General features: G+C 38.4%; 2 protein-coding genes across 3 annotated transcripts; both read right to left on the reverse strand.

Moving 5' to 3' along the window:
* Positions 1-10,856: 10,856 nt before the first annotated feature.
* LOC129407277 (histone H3.3A) lies at positions 10,857-12,901 on the reverse strand. 2 transcript variants are annotated; one of them, XM_055147900.1, is made up of 4 exons: positions 12,759-12,901; positions 11,879-12,016; positions 11,633-11,786; positions 10,857-11,549 (listed from the first exon to the last, which is right to left on the reverse strand). In XM_055147900.1, the coding sequence occupies exons 2-4, from the start codon at positions 12,004-12,006 to the stop codon at positions 11,421-11,423; spliced, it is 411 nt and encodes a 136-aa protein (XP_055003875.1). In that variant the 5' UTR covers positions 12,007-12,016; positions 12,759-12,901; the 3' UTR covers positions 10,857-11,420. The 2 variants fall into 2 exon arrangements, with proteins under 2 accessions (XP_055003875.1, XP_055003876.1); XM_055147901.1 differs by lacking the exon at positions 12,759-12,901 and adding an exon at positions 12,149-12,247.
* Positions 12,902-13,251: 350 nt separating this feature from the next.
* LOC110153601 (histone H3.3A) lies at positions 13,252-15,630 on the reverse strand. The gene is made up of 4 exons (XM_055147899.1): positions 15,473-15,630; positions 14,328-14,465; positions 14,082-14,235; positions 13,252-13,998 (listed from the first exon to the last, which is right to left on the reverse strand). Exons 2-4 carry the CDS (start codon positions 14,453-14,455, stop codon positions 13,870-13,872), a joined length of 411 nt encoding a protein of 136 aa, XP_055003874.1. The 5' UTR covers positions 14,456-14,465; positions 15,473-15,630; the 3' UTR covers positions 13,252-13,869.
* Positions 15,631-15,756: the final 126 nt, after the last annotated feature.

Here is a 15,756-nt window from a genome sequence, read left to right on the forward strand (position 1 = left end):
ATGCACACATCACTTTCACACTAGGCAATGTGGATGAAGTGTCCTGCCCAAGGACACAATGCCAGTTTTTGTGACTGGTGCCCCACTGTGGCACCTGATTTTCCCAGTGGTCTCCCATCCAAGTTCTAACCAGGCCCGGCCCTGCTTGGCTTCTGAGATCTGACGGTATCAGGCTTTGACAAGCTGGTATGGCCACACTCAATTCAAATTCAAAGGTTTATTGTCAATTCTTCATTCATAATAAGAATTTAAATTGTGTTTTCACTCCCAAGTATATAAATAAACAATAATCAATGGAAAAATCCAAGTGTTCTTTGGGGAGATGCAGATTCCTGGCCATCTGTTGGTTAGAGAGCAGAAAGAGTTCAGCATGAAGCTGTTAGTGAGTCTGGTGGTGTGGGAACAGAGGCTCCTGAACCTCCTTCCGGATGGCAGGAGGCTGAACAGATTGTGTGCAGATTGTGTGTACTGTCATGTACAGCGGGTTAATACAAACATTTTGAGACCAAAATGTCTAGGCTCAGTGCAGCAGTTACATTACATTTTTCAATGTAAATTCAAATGGAAACAGAGTCGATGGAGCTGCAAGTGCCCCCATGCCACTTCCTATTTGGTATAGGACGGCTATTGGGTTAGATATGTCCATTTATTTATACAGTATGCCTGAAACCCCTGAATAAATCTGTTTTGCATGTATCTGTTGTTATTTTGAGTGGATTTTTATAAATAATCTTGTGCACATTATAGTTGATAACACATTATATTGCACAAAGCAACGCCTTAACCCCAAAGCCTGAAATGACTGTGATCAAATGACAGTCCATAATTCACATGTTATACCTGTAATAAACCTTTTTCACAAGGGCAGGACGTGCCGCGATGTAGGGTAAACTTCACTTCCGGTTAATGCTTTTCCATGGCAAAATATCTGTGGAAATGTCTCGGTTATTTTCCACCAGCTTCATAAATTGCCCCATCACCAAATCTTCATCCAACAAGGTCCACAAAGGATAAAGAAGAATTTATCCACAACTATAAATGTAAGAAAGATGAAATCTTAAACGATAACTACTCCTGAGCAAAACTAACATTATGGTCATGAATAAAACACAAGTAATAAGTAATTCGTTAATAGGAAACTTGTGAACTCAGACTGATTTCATGATGTAGATATGAGAGATTTGCTCAGTTCAAATGCTACAGATATTCACAGATTACTTGTATAGCATTTAAACTGCACACATCTCTCTGCCTATGCTAATGTCTACATCATGAAATTGATTTTGAATTTAAATTCTCGAATCAGTCTGAGTTTACAAGTTACAAATATTCATGACCATAAGGTTAGTTGTGCTCAGGAATAGTCCACTAATGGTAGTCGTTGTTCACCTTTAAGATTTCGTCTGGCTTGCCCCAAGGGTCCATCATAGCACCTCTTTTATTTCTTTATACATGCTCCCCCTGGATTCAATTCTAGAGAAACATCAGATTAAGTACCGCCTCTATGATGACGACACCCAGCTTTATCTTCCTGTCTCTCCAAAAAATGGCTTATCCTGTGCCACCCTCCATGACTGCCTTGAACAAATTAAAAACTGGATGTCCTTTAATTTTGTCCAGCTAAATGAAAATAAAACTGAATTAAAACCAATCCTAACACGCAATAACTTTGAAATAAACATACATGCTTTTGTAACAAATACACTGGACTACTGCAGCAAACTATATTCAGGCCTCCCACAATCCTCCCTAAATAGGTTACTGTTAGTCCAAAATACTGTTGTCAGACTGCTCAACTTGTCCAAAAAAAGAGACTATATTACACCCATCCTAACCCAAGTCCACTGGTTACCTGTTAAATACAGAATTGATTTTAAAATGTTATGATTTGTTTTTAAATCACTCAACTCACTCGCGCCACAGTACATCACTGATCTTTTAACCCCCCACACAGACCCCCGATCTCTCAGGTCAAACTCTCTCAACTTACTGTCTGTCCCACCATCCAGGCTCAAAACCAGCGGAGGCCGAGTTTCTCTGTTTTGGCCCCCAAGTTTTGGAATGTCCTCCCTCTTCACCTGAGATCTTACTCCTCCCTACCTCACTTTAAAACCCTCCTTAAAACAATTTTTTTTCAAGATGGCGTTCAACAGCTCATGAGCTCTATTTTAGACTATTATTTTTGTCTATCAAGTCACTCTATTATGTCATATTTTATATTTGTGTTATTGTTTCACTGTGTTGTGTTTCACTTTAGTGCAACTTGTGATGGTTGTTTTTAAATGCACCATATAAATAAAATAAAATGACTTGACTTGACTTTCTTAACTTGATAGTTGTGGATAAATTCTTCATGGACATAAATATGTTCTTTGTTGACCTTGTTATTTGAAGATTTGGTGATCGGGCAGATTTATGAAGCTGGTGGGAAATATGTGAGACATTTCCACAGATATTTTGACATAGAAAAGTATTAACCGGAAGTGACGTTTACCCTACCTCACCGCACTTCCGTCCGTTGTAAAAAAGGCCTATACTCGTACAGTGTAACGTCTATGGGATCCCGGGACAGTATTGTAGTAACAGGATCAGGGTACAGTAGCCCTGGATCAAGCCGCCTCTGTCAACCTCAGCACACACTTTGACTAAGGTCTTTACGCAGATTACAACTTAACACCTAGTTAATATCACTAATAGTAAAAGTCAGACTCCAGAGCTGCAGATTAATCATATGTGCAGGGACTAAAAGAGTTTACAAAGGATTATGGAATTGGCTCCTTCTCAAATACGGAAATTTGAGCTTTTTGACAGATGCTGCTCATATTTTTTCCATCTTTTTTGTATTATGCTATGACCACTAACAAGTAAAATAAATGTTGTTTGTTAAATTATCGACTAGACCAAGGAACGAAGTGGTGTGATTTTTTTCAGGGCTTTCTTATTTTGTTTTTAAAGGTGCAATGTGTGACTTTCCTGGTCAAGGGTCTGTCACCTGCTTGTTTCCATGGAGATGTTATTGGTTTTCCTGGAATTTACAGCATATGGCATTACAATTTTCTATTTCCATGGAGACAAGTAAGCGACAAAGTGTGAGGGTAAGTAACAGGTCAGATTTGTGGAGAAAAGTGTAGAAATATTAACATAAAAAGCCACCTCTAAAGTTACACAGTTTATTTTCTTGGTTTACACATAATGAGTCTTGATGTGTTCCAGGTTTCTGCTTAAGTTCTGATTTAGTTCTGATGGGATCTTGCATTTGGAGTGAAATATTCAAGAAAAGCACATTGCATCACATCTATAGGACTCAGTTTTGGGCAGGTAGTCTTCCCGTTTGACCAGACTGCTGCTTATGTCCACTCATTTTGTCACCACCTTCACCCTCCGTGCTCCGTCCCGTCCAGCGCCACCACTCCACGGCGCCCCCTTGCTCTGGTACCAAGCTGAACCTCACCTCTGGGTTTGTTATTCTTGTTGATCTAATTTAGAGTATGTCCTCAATCCTCTTAGCGTCCTGCCCCTTCAGCGCTACGCTAAGTGAATTAGACCAGCTTACGTCTCCATCTTCCTCCTCCTCCTCGAACTGTCACTCTTCCCTTATCTCCCTCACTTTTATGTCCATCTTTCTCAGGGCCTTTTGGAGTTTTATCAGAGTCAGGATTAAACGTGACAAATTGGTTCCGGTTCTTAAAGCCAGTGACAGACACAGAAGTGAATGTAGTGAATTATGGGAGACTATATTGTTGAATCAATTTGGACTCCCACAGAAATGGTTATTACCAGTGTTTTTAATCTCTTCTATTAAATACTGTATACTCAAGATTCTTTTTCTATAATATCTCCTGCAATATATGTATCTCCATTCTCTAAAGCAAAGCAGAACATTCTGTCCATTATTACTGCTATTACTGCAAACAGTTATTTTACTTTTTTTACTCTCTTTCTAATTCTGTTACTTTACTGTACCTGTATTATCACTGCATGGTCATACCTGTGTGTCAATGCCTGATCTCGACAGATCTCAGAGGAAAGGCCGGGCCTGGTAAGTATTTGGATGTTGTGTTATTAAGCAACACAATTTGCCTAGTATGAATGTGGTTTGTGCATTGTTGGTTGTGACCCAAAGGATCGATGGCGGAAACTGACATCTTACCAGGTGGAACATGAATGGAAAAGGCAGTGTAAAATGCTTTGGGTGTCTTGAAAGGTGCTGTATAAATTCAGTGCATCACAAATATGATCAGATCTTCTATTTGATGATAGATTAGTTTTTGGTCAGTATTATGTTAAACTTGTAAGTGTACAGAGCGACTACTATCTAATTCCACAGTGAGGTGAGTATCAACTGATTAACAATGGCAGTAGACCATAGAAGTACTGTATTTTCTGCACTATAGGGCGCACTCATAAGCCTCCAACCCCATCAAAAAAACAACTGTGTGCCCCACAATCCAGAGCGCCCTATACATGAATCCACTCGGGTGTCCCAGCACGACTTCAGTAAACTACAGAGCTGCACCACCCGCAGCACATGCAAACAGGCACGGAGCAAACAGTGACAAAAGCGAGAAAAAAAACACCTACAGCCACACTCATCACTCTATGTGGAAGAGGAATTTATTGGAGGAACGAATGGAAGAAGCCAGTGCAATGTACCACTTCTAACCACACCTGAACAACTGAGTCACTGCGAACACGCCAACAATCCGTTGGTCCCAGACAGCACCCTCCCTACACGCCACAACTGAACAAAGCCCAGAGTCACCGTGAACGCGACAAACAAAATCCCACTGACCCATCCAACTATTGTGTTTCCTTTAAAGTCCAGTGCAGTTTATTTGTGAAAAAAGTTTGAAAATAGACCATTCAATGATAGTGCACCTTATAATCCAGAGCGCCTAATAGCCCAAAAAATACGGTATATTACAATATAAAAAATAAAATCTAAAAAGTGTTTTAATTTAGATCTATGCGTTAGACCAAAATATACTGCTTAAACTCTCCAACTCCCATTATGTATTTGAATGAGGCAGAAATGCTCACACAATTGTAAATAACTGCCTCCACTTATTCCCCCTTTGTGTTACTGTTGCTCACAGCAGAACAGGAAGTTCAGGATCTCACTGTTTAAGTCCAGACAAGTCACGTAAGGTTTAGGCACGCTGCGTCAAAACTATCACTGTGATCTGTAAGACTATATAGGACCTTTAGATTTCAACTGTTCATGTAAGTAATATCTGTCAGGAATCAAACTATCCATGTGAAGCAAGGAACAGTGGCAGAGTGGTTAAGAGTCTTATTGGGTCAGAGTTTCCATTTATATATTTATTTATTTATTTTTATCTATCGTACAACAAGGCTTAAATCCACCAACTGCAATGTCCACTTATGTTCTTAATAATAAAAGATGGATATCCAGAATTGTTATACTTTTATACTTTTGTTATACTTTGTTCATACTGAAATGAAGCTAAAATCTATTCAGAGCTCCACTTGAGTGCATTCACCAGCTTTGACACGGTAACACGCAGGACCTTTCTCTTGTCCAATCCCCTTTTAGTGTAAACCTTTGGCCTTTCTCATCCTGTCCTCCGCTTCCTTTGTCTCTCTCCCTCCATCTCTCCTCATAAACACTTTTCCTCTCCTCTTTTCCTCTCTCTCACTCTTTACTTGTTTCTGGTGGGTGCTCGCTCGCCCTAATCCAGGTCTGACCTCAATCCTGTGATGTAAGGGATCATGTGACGTGGGTAAAGGGAGAGGGGCCAGAGGAGAGTGCGGCAAAGTGGGGAAACAGGGTCTAATCCTCGGCGCTGGAGCTGTGGACCAATCGGAGGCTGAGGCAGGGAGAGGTCAGGGGGTACGCCATTAAGTCACTAAATATCAAAAACACACAAACACACGGATCCAGAAGTCAACATGTTTGTCTACGTGCACACAGACTATTTACATGGGGCCAAAATCCTCTCCATTAGTGTGTTGGGTTGTTTTATCAGAGTTATACGGACATTAATTGCATTGCATTGTGGGTGTTTTCAGTTAGGGGTGACATCATAGTTACAAATGAGGGGTAAGGGTCAAGATCTTATGGTATTTTAATAGTATCGTAAAATGCATATTGAGAATACATTAAATATAAAGTTTTTACAGCCTTTAAAACATGAAAAACAAAATTATTCCTCACATTTCTAGCATTAGTTATTCACCACAATGAGTTTAAAGGCACTTTCAGAAGGGTCATATCACTGCTAACAACTAACACGGTACTTTCTAGTTCACAAACAATTAAAAAAAATTTAAAAAATTATTCGCTAGTAAGTTATTTTCTATTCAATATGCAGGATGTCTCCAGGTTTGACTATGACAAATTTAAGACTTTTTAAAGACCTTTTTAAGACCTCTTAAATGAAAATTAAGACCAGAATCGCACCCATTATGCCGGAGAAAAACACCAGATCCAATTCTAATAAAGACCAACCAACTATTATATCTAGAATCTAAAAGCCACTGCGGATTAAACCTACACTTCCCCATGATCCATCTAGCATCTTCCTCCACTCTACTGATTGTTTACTCATTGCCACTGGCACCAGAAAACAAATAATTGTCTGTGCATACTCCAAATTAGACGTTCATTCATGTTGTTGTTTTTTTTTCACCCTCCCTCCATTGAACATTGCACTACAGTCAGGTTGAGAATACAAAAAAATATAGGCTAATGAAATTTAAGACCTTTGTGAAAAAAATAAGACTTGGACAACATAATTTAAGACTTTTAAGACCCCATGGCTACCCTGATATAACAATTTTCAAACACGTGATTGTAGTTTCCATAAAATAACCAACTGGCTTAAAATAAAAAAAGCTCTCATGCTTGTGTCTGCTATACAGTTATAATCTATGATGCATGTGGATCATTGTGTTATCATTTGCATATTTTAAATCACAATATTAATCAAAAAAGAAATAAGCCCGCTGACTTCTACATTAGAAAAATGCGGTGCCCAACTGGAGATGATGTCTCTGTCATCACAACAGATCGCTTAGTAGCTGTCAGCACCTCCGAAGGAAAGCTGCATTTTCAGTTGTAGCAAAATGACTGCGCGATGCTGCTGAATCCTACACGTAGCACAGTTTAAGAAAATAAAACTGAAGTACAAAGTAAGTACAGAGCAGTGGGGTGAAAAAAAGATACTAACTGGCAAAATGGCATCTTGAAAATAAGTGATTAAAGATACTCTCTCACTCTAAAATCTTGGTAAGAGGAAGCAACTATAACAGGGGTTACCAAACTTTTTGCTCTGGGGACCACATTATCACTCCTGACTGTGATGGGGGGCCAGGATCGATTAGGCCGTATAACAGAATTGCATGACCCAACGACGCAGATTATATTCTTTGAAAACCGCTACAGTATCTTTACATATCAGACAAACTGCACGGTCCTTACACTGAACAAAAAAATAATCAGTCAGCTACTGCTCTTTGAAAACTCTGCACTCTCTGTCAATTTTTCTTGCTTTAACACTTGCCATATTGCTGTCCTTAACTGCACTACTGAACTCTGTGTGTATGTGGACTGTCACTGTTTGATCTTGAGCTTGTCATGTGATGAAAATTTTGCGGCAAATGTAAATACGTTAGATAATTATTTAAATATAACATATAAATATATGTTATTTACCTTTTTTGTATTGTGCTTTTAATGCCCTTTGCAAAACCTTGTCTAGTTGTATTCATGTTCTTTTTTTAGTTAATTAAGAAATCCAAATCAAACTATTATGGGTAAAAGGCTTCACAAAATAATTTTAAACAGGATGGAATGATTTGCCCATTAACTTATTCCTATAATGATAGTAACAGATAGATCTGTGTAATTCCCCAAGTGGTCATTAGGAGGCGCTTTAGAGCAGTGGGTAATAGGTGAGGTGTCTTGCCAATGGACACAAAAGCAGCAAATAAGGGCATATTATATGTCAAAAAGTATTCAATTCTGATTATAGAACTTTTCTGGATACTTAATCTATATGCTGTGTTATGAAGGAGATATTTGAAAAACACTGTCCTATAATTTCCAGAGAGTGAAAGCAGAGAGACAAATACAATAGTTTTCATTATAACAGAAATTGTACATTTCCTCTCTCTTATTCACCCCCACCCCCTCTTTCTTACCCACAATGCACCAGCGGCCCCGTCCTGCGCTCCTCCTGTTAATCTGGAGCAGGTCTGGTCAGCACTTTGAGCAGCAGACAGACAGATCGGCTGTAATCCCTCTGGCACAGATGGAGCACACCACCACAAACCTCTGACAAGAAGAAACAATATAGACTTCACTATCACATATGCCATACCCTCTTGTGTGATTGACTCTGAGTACCACCAAAGGAAAAAGTAACTGTACCGCAATACAAGTACTCAAATTAGAGTTGTATGTATTCTGGGTATTCAGTTACTTCTTAACACTGTCCATTGCTGTGTAGCTTTAGACACATGTAGGCATTTAAGCACATAGATTTTCTGCTGTTTTCTATTGTATCCTATTCTATATGTTAAGAGGGTTAGACAAAATAAGAGTTAAATTTCATCTTAAACACCTTTATAATAACTGTATAATGTTAACTAAAAAACTAACTATGTACTGTTCATTTGTAGTGGTTAAATGGGCAATGTCAGCAGTGTTAAATCTTCAAACTGAAGCATATCCATGAAACATTCCAGGTAAAGCAATAACATCTCCATGGAGACAAATAGGTGGTGGACGCTCCACCAGAAAAGTTGCGCAGTGCACCTTTAAATAACATTAATAAATATATAGAAAAGTAAATCATATCACCTCGTAAAAGCGAATTACACTCTACAACAGTGCTTCTCAAACTGGCCTACAGTTTTGTCATCTATTGGGTTAACTATATCCATGGTTTATTCTCATTTTAGACCAAGCCCTAACTGAGACATGATATAGTCTGAGTTTAGATCTGCTACTTGGGAAGCAACATTTTTAACCATGCTCTACAACAGGCTACACATCAGTGGGCAGTGTTAGGAACTGAATACGTGTACCCAGAATACATATTCACAGCACTATTTTGAGTACTTTTATAATGGTACAGTTACTTTTTCATTTGGTGCTACTCAAAATACAGTTCATTTTCTAAAATCAAAGTAATACATTATGTTATTGATCATTTAGGCTTCAAAATTCACAGAATCAGTGAGAAAAATAAACAACACTAATCTTTTGGTGAGGCATGTGTTATTTATCCTCCTCCACAAACAAATATGAAGCTGTTATTAACACCATATTGTGTTTTTACATTATAATTGAAATGTTTTTTTTTTTTTTTTCATTTATTTCATTCATAAAGTGTCACAACATCAAACATACAAGAAATGAATGAAAAGGAGCAGAAAGAAGAGTCATCTTATGTTATCGGACTCCCTTTTCCCTTTTCCAGACAATACATCAACACCGATGGTTACTTTAAAACATTTCAAATTAACACATTTCAGTTCAGGCACAATTATTAATCAATTGCAAACAGAAATCTTCACTATTATGCACAACAACTTAGTTTCCTTTTTGCATTCATTTATATGTTTTTAAATGCCATCATGGTACTTGATTCTTTTATTTCTTTGTCAAGACTATTCCATAAATGAACTCCTTTCACAGTAATACTTCTCTCCATAACCTTGGTTCTGAATCTGGGTTTTTTTGAACATGTAGGTTCCTTTTAAGTTGTAGTGGCTTGTTCTCATCTCAAACAGACTTTGAATATTTACAGGTAATACATTGCACTTTGCTTTATACATGACTTTGAGGAGACTTGTGTCAACAATATCATGCAATTTCAACACTTGTAGTTGAACAAATAATGGGTTTGATGTAAAAGTATTCCAAATATTCAGAATACAATACTCTGATTAGACCATGTATCAAAATACGATACAAAATATATTTTAATGCAGATATTCAGTATTCTGTAAGTAAATACATTGTCAAAGTATTCTTCCCATTACTGCCACTTCCCCATAAAGTTCAATAACAGAATTTAAAAGAAATACATAAATGAATGCCAACATACAAGATCACAATAAGAGTGATTATCAAATGTTAAACTTTCTATAGACCTCTGTATATTTCCTTTTTATGTATACCCTTTATACTTCATTGTTTTTGTTTACATTTTCACACAATGCCCCACCTTTTACCAAATTGTCTTTGTATGAATGGATAGAGATAATGTGGTGAAAACATCTGATCCACTGAGTGATCTGTGAGGCACTTCAACACAGTGAGATGATTACTGTGTTTGGCAAAGGCTCATTCAAAACAACGGGATTAAAGATACTGTTTCATTACATGTTTGGTACATGAGGTCAACATGTGTATTTTAGTGCAGCCTATCTAAAGGTGTGGCTTTGTCCATTTATATTGTTGAATAAGGAAAGTTATAAGCATGAGTTTAGGCTGACAATGCTTGAAAATAAAAATAAACTCTGGCAAGGTAATGCTGGTGCCTCAAGCTAAAATACAAAAGTATAAAAGTGACATTATTATTATTATTAAAAATTAGATGTATTTCTAATTATTCTCAATAATGAACGTCGCACTTCTGAATTTGACCACTAGACTATGCTCATAATTACTGACCAATACAATGTAGCTTTGTGTGGCTTTTGACTGCCATCTAGTGGTGTAACAGCTGAAGTAGACTGTGATTATTTAGTACACCCGTTTCAAAGTATTAGTCTATTATTTTTGTGCAAAGCCCTGTCAATGCACACAAGTATGTAATCTTAAAAATAACCTTAGTAAGGTAATAAGTTCCTATTCATTTTGAAGTTTGGGACAATACACATGAAGTGTTCACTCATTTATTTCAGACACAGTTAAAATGTACAGACACTGCTAATTCACACATCGTCAAATTAAGTAAAAATAAACTTAATCAACCTGAGAAAGGTCTGACAATGACAGTTTAAAAAGGGAAGGCCAAAAAGGGCAAAATCAAAACATGCATGCCTCATGGAGTTTGGTTTAATAAAAGGAGACAAATGTACTTAAAACCAAATTAAACTACTTCTCATTTGATTCCTTTTTATTTTGCTTATAATATTTAGTCAAATTTAAAATATGGCTTTACATGCATGGTAATAGCAAAACAAAAGCACACACTGAACCACAACAGAATGCACAGAATCCAGTCTGGACACTGTGTAAAAGTCATGGAGGTAAGTTTGAGTAGCACCATTACCTCTGCTCCTCTTCATATCTACTCTAAAGCTCTAAAACTCCCCTAAAACATCAGCACAACGCAAACGAGATACATGAGGTCTCTTTGCTTTCCTCATAATTTTAATCATCTTTTTGAAACACTTCTAAAACAGGTAAAGGGAGGGGGGGAGGTCAGGGGGAGGAAAATTTAAGCGCGCTCTCCACGGATACGACGGGCCAGCTGGATGTCTTTGGGCATGATGGTCACACGCTTGGCGTGGATCGCACACAGGTTGGTGTCCTCAAAAAGACCCACCAGGTAAGCCTCGCTGGCCTCCTACAAGAACAACCACATTATTAGTGTCCTATAACATTAAACAGAAGTATTAAACAGCTAAATAACTCAAACATGTGACTCACCTGCAGAGCCCCGATGGCAGCGCTCTGGAAGCGCAGGTCGGTCTTGAAGTCCTGGGCGATTTCTCTGACCAGACGTTGGAACGGCAATTTCCGGATCAGCAGCTCAGTGGACTTCTGATAACGACGGATCTCACGGAGAGCCACAGTGCCAGGCCTGAGGACAGAGGAGAGGGAGGTTAAACACATGTTAGGTTATGTTATAAAAGTGTGATCTATTTTTGATGTAACCTGTGCGTTCGATCTCACCTGTAGCGATGGGGCTTCTTGACTCCTCCAGTAGAGGGAGCGCTTTTACGAGCGGCCTTTGTGGCCAGCTGCTTACGAGGAGCTTTTCCTCCAGTGGACTTACGGGCAGTCTGCTTTGTACGGGCCATGGCGATTCACCTGTGTGGACAGAAAGTTCACGAGTTAGTCAGAACTCAAATATTATGATGGTTGTTTTGAGGCCACAAAGACAGTTAAGAAGCAAAGAAGTTAAGACAAGAAAGTTGTACAATTACAGTTACATAATATTACCAGATCTATCTTACGATTTCTTGGCCTCCCTTTCAGAGAAACTGTAAGTAAACACTACGCATAAAAATATCCAAGTGTTGTAAGATGTGATTGGCTGGCTTATAAATACATTTTAATAAACAGTTTTTGAACCAATCATCTCTCAGAGACATGGCAGTGGGCGGGCTTTAGTGCTGTCTGTCAGAGTTTTGGCCCCGCCTACGCGCTCTGACGATGGCGGATTGATGATGAGCGGGGTGGATAAGGACGCAGGCTGACGAGTCCTTGCACAAAAACAATTAATGTTTCACAAAAATCTGCACTTCAAGCATTGTGGTTAACCATCACACTGCAAAGACAACATTTTAATGAACCAATATGTCTAAAAAGGATCAATTCTTATTCACTAACGGCCGCGTAGGATCGAAGAGAACATGTGCGTTTTTCGAAAGTGCATTTCCACTCATGAACCGTCTCAGAAAACGTTTCATTTTACTGTCTCTTCGTCTTTGCTATTTTCTCACTTCAAAACACACATATTTTGCTTCCCACTTTTCACTAAAATGCAGTATTGTTACTAAAACATTAAAAGTTTATCTAAAATTACTAGGAAACAGTTTAGAAGGCTTACCTTGAGGAAAAGTAGGTAGAAGTCGTGAGAAAGGTTTAGCTTGTCTGTATTTTTATCCACAATGGGAAGCAGTCCAACGGGAAAATGGCGGCCGCGTCAATCATGTGTTCACAAAGCAACAGTCGTCACAACAGTAGTTTGGTTTTCTTGACATTTTTGCAGATAGGCTCATATTTTCTAGTGCAGTTCATTGTCAAGTTATGCATGGATAACAAAGTGGCAAAAATTAACCAAAAGTGAATTGAAAAAGTTAACAATAAACATCTGGAGTGTCCAGACATTTCAAAAATAGTTGTTTAAAAATATAATAGAAACTAAGTTGTATCGCAAAAGAAATCTTATTTTGAGTATGTGCAATCTACTTAAAATTATGCAAAATGTTTGTTAATCTTATTCAGTTTATGTAATATCTGCAAACTTGGATTATGGACTGCAGTTCTTTTTTCATAAGGACAGCAAGCTGTAACACTTGACAGCTGCAATGAAACAGTAGTTCTGTAGTTTTCCACGTGTTTATTATGTTGGTATATGAATTTCAGAGTACAAATATTTAGCTTCAAAATAAAAACAAATCAAAACACTGTAGAAAAAAGGTTATATTAACCTGAGAGTAGAACAAAAAGTAATGTCACCTGGACAAAGTGAGGTTGAAAATTAAAATACCATCAACATAAATTTGCTACATATATGCCGCTGTCAAATCATGCAGTGTCATCACAGAACAATGACATGTTTAGATGATCAGAACCAAACATCTGTTTTTTGATACACTGAACAGTAGAAATACACCTTAATTGTAAAAATTAATAAGAGCTACTTCTACGACAATCAAAGTACATGTGTCTGCAGATATTTTATCCTAGCAATAACTTGTAAATTAAATCACAAAACTTACAAAAACACCCTATTAGACATAAAGCATTATTGTGAGTCTTTTTTTTTTTTTTCCACGAGTGACCTAATTAATAATGCAAACATAGGATATATTTAAGATAAAGGCTACGTGTAGCACCAAAGGAGACATGATCACACATTTTATATATAACCCTAAACCATACTACTCAGAGTGAGGGACAGAGGGAAAAAACAGCATATAATAAATGAGGAGCGTTTAAGCGCGCTCTCCACGGATACGACGGGCCAGCTGGATGTCTTTGGGCATGATGGTCACACGCTTGGCGTGGATCGCACACAGGTTGGTGTCCTCAAAAAGACCCACCAGGTAAGCCTCGCTGGCCTCCTACAAGAACAACCACATTATTAGTGTCCTATAACATTAAACAGAAGTATTAAACAGCTAAATAGCTCAAACATGTGACTCACCTGCAGAGCCCCAATGGCAGCGCTCTGGAAGCGCAGGTCGGTCTTGAAGTCCTGGGCGATTTCTCTGACCAGACGTTGGAACGGCAATTTCCGGATCAGCAGCTCAGTGGACTTCTGATAACGACGGATCTCACGGAGAGCCACAGTGCCAGGCCTGAGGACAGAGGAGAGGGAGGTTAAACACGTGTTATATTATGTTATAAAAGTGTGATCTATTTTGGATGTAACCTGTGTGTTTGTTCTCACCTGTAGCGATGGGGCTTCTTGACTCCTCCAGTGGAGGGAGCGCTCTTACGAGCGGCCTTTGTGGCCAGCTGCTTACGAGGAGCTTTTCCTCCAGTGGACTTACGGGCAGTCTGCTTTGTACGGGCCATGGCGATTCACCTGAGTGGACAGAAAGACCTGTTAGAACCTATACATAAAATTAAATGCATATTTTGATATGCTTTGGATGCTCAAGACTGTTGTGACAATTTCAAATAGAAATAAATTAATATATTCATTAATTTAATAATCCACTAACAACTGTTTAATCTTAATTAAACTCTTCAGTAACTCAATAACTTTGTAGCTAAAATTACATCCATTAAGGAAGTGGATACATTTTCCAAAAAAAGATGAAGAGAGGTGAAGAGAGGTGAAAAGCTGAATTGAATTGGTTTATTTTTAGGTGAAACACTCAATGCAGCTTATGTAATAACTGTGTCATAGCAGACACCCGAAACTCCCAGTCGCTATAAAGACCTTTCTTTTTTTTTTGTCCAATAATATCCCGTCCAAAACGTCCTGGAGGCGGGCGGCTGTGCGCCAAACACCAACCGCAGACCGACACTCGCAGTTCTAGACCCGCCCTCTGCGCAACCTGCCTGGGTACGCTCGTTTCACACACAGGTCTAGTCCGGAGGTGCACAAATCCTCATTTTTAATACAGAATGAGCTATCTTGAAGGAAAACAGACGACACCGCCCGGCTCGACTGCCTCGTTCAGAGAAACCATCGCGCGTAAAGATGATGGCTGGCCGCTGGTTGAAGAATGTAAACGGGAAGGAAAAAACTGCCAAAGCAGAGCGAGGAACTCATGATAAAAACCATCGAAGATTTCAAAAACTACTTAACCAAAGCGGGAACTACTTTTGGATAATGGAACTAGACATGTCAAGGGATCATTTGATTAATCATGTTTTGGCAGATGACCTTTCGCTATACGCACAATTTCGAGTCCAATTTGGACATTTCTCGAGCGCTTTTCGGTCCCTGACTCCCACAGCAGCGCTAAACAGCTCGTTCTGCGTTTTCTTTTACACCAAAAATACACTTTAAACACTCACCATCCACGAACCTACTTTTTATCATTTGGTGAAGCAAAGTTTTATCAAAGTGTTGTTACTTACCTTTGACAAATTTAAAGTCGAAAAATATGACAAAATAACAATTTATTCTTGAGTGTCCAAAGCGTTGTTCTCGCTTTAAAACGAAGGGAGGGGAAAAAAGAAAAAGAACATAGGAGTAGGATAGGAGACACACTTCCCATGATGCATTTGGGTCCAACACAGTACACACATGGACAAACGAGATAAACAACTTTATCAACCCACACATTTGTAAAACACATCACGAATACATTTGGTCATAGTTTGTCATTTTATTTGATCTTTTTGACAATTTTAAATCAGGC

This window comes from Boleophthalmus pectinirostris, unplaced genomic scaffold, assembly GCF_026225935.1.
Source record: "Boleophthalmus pectinirostris isolate CB_2022bp ecotype Guang Dong unplaced genomic scaffold, ASM2622593v1 HiC_scaffold_9, whole genome shotgun sequence".
Lineage (NCBI taxonomy): Eukaryota > Metazoa > Chordata > Actinopteri > Gobiiformes > Gobiidae > Boleophthalmus > Boleophthalmus pectinirostris.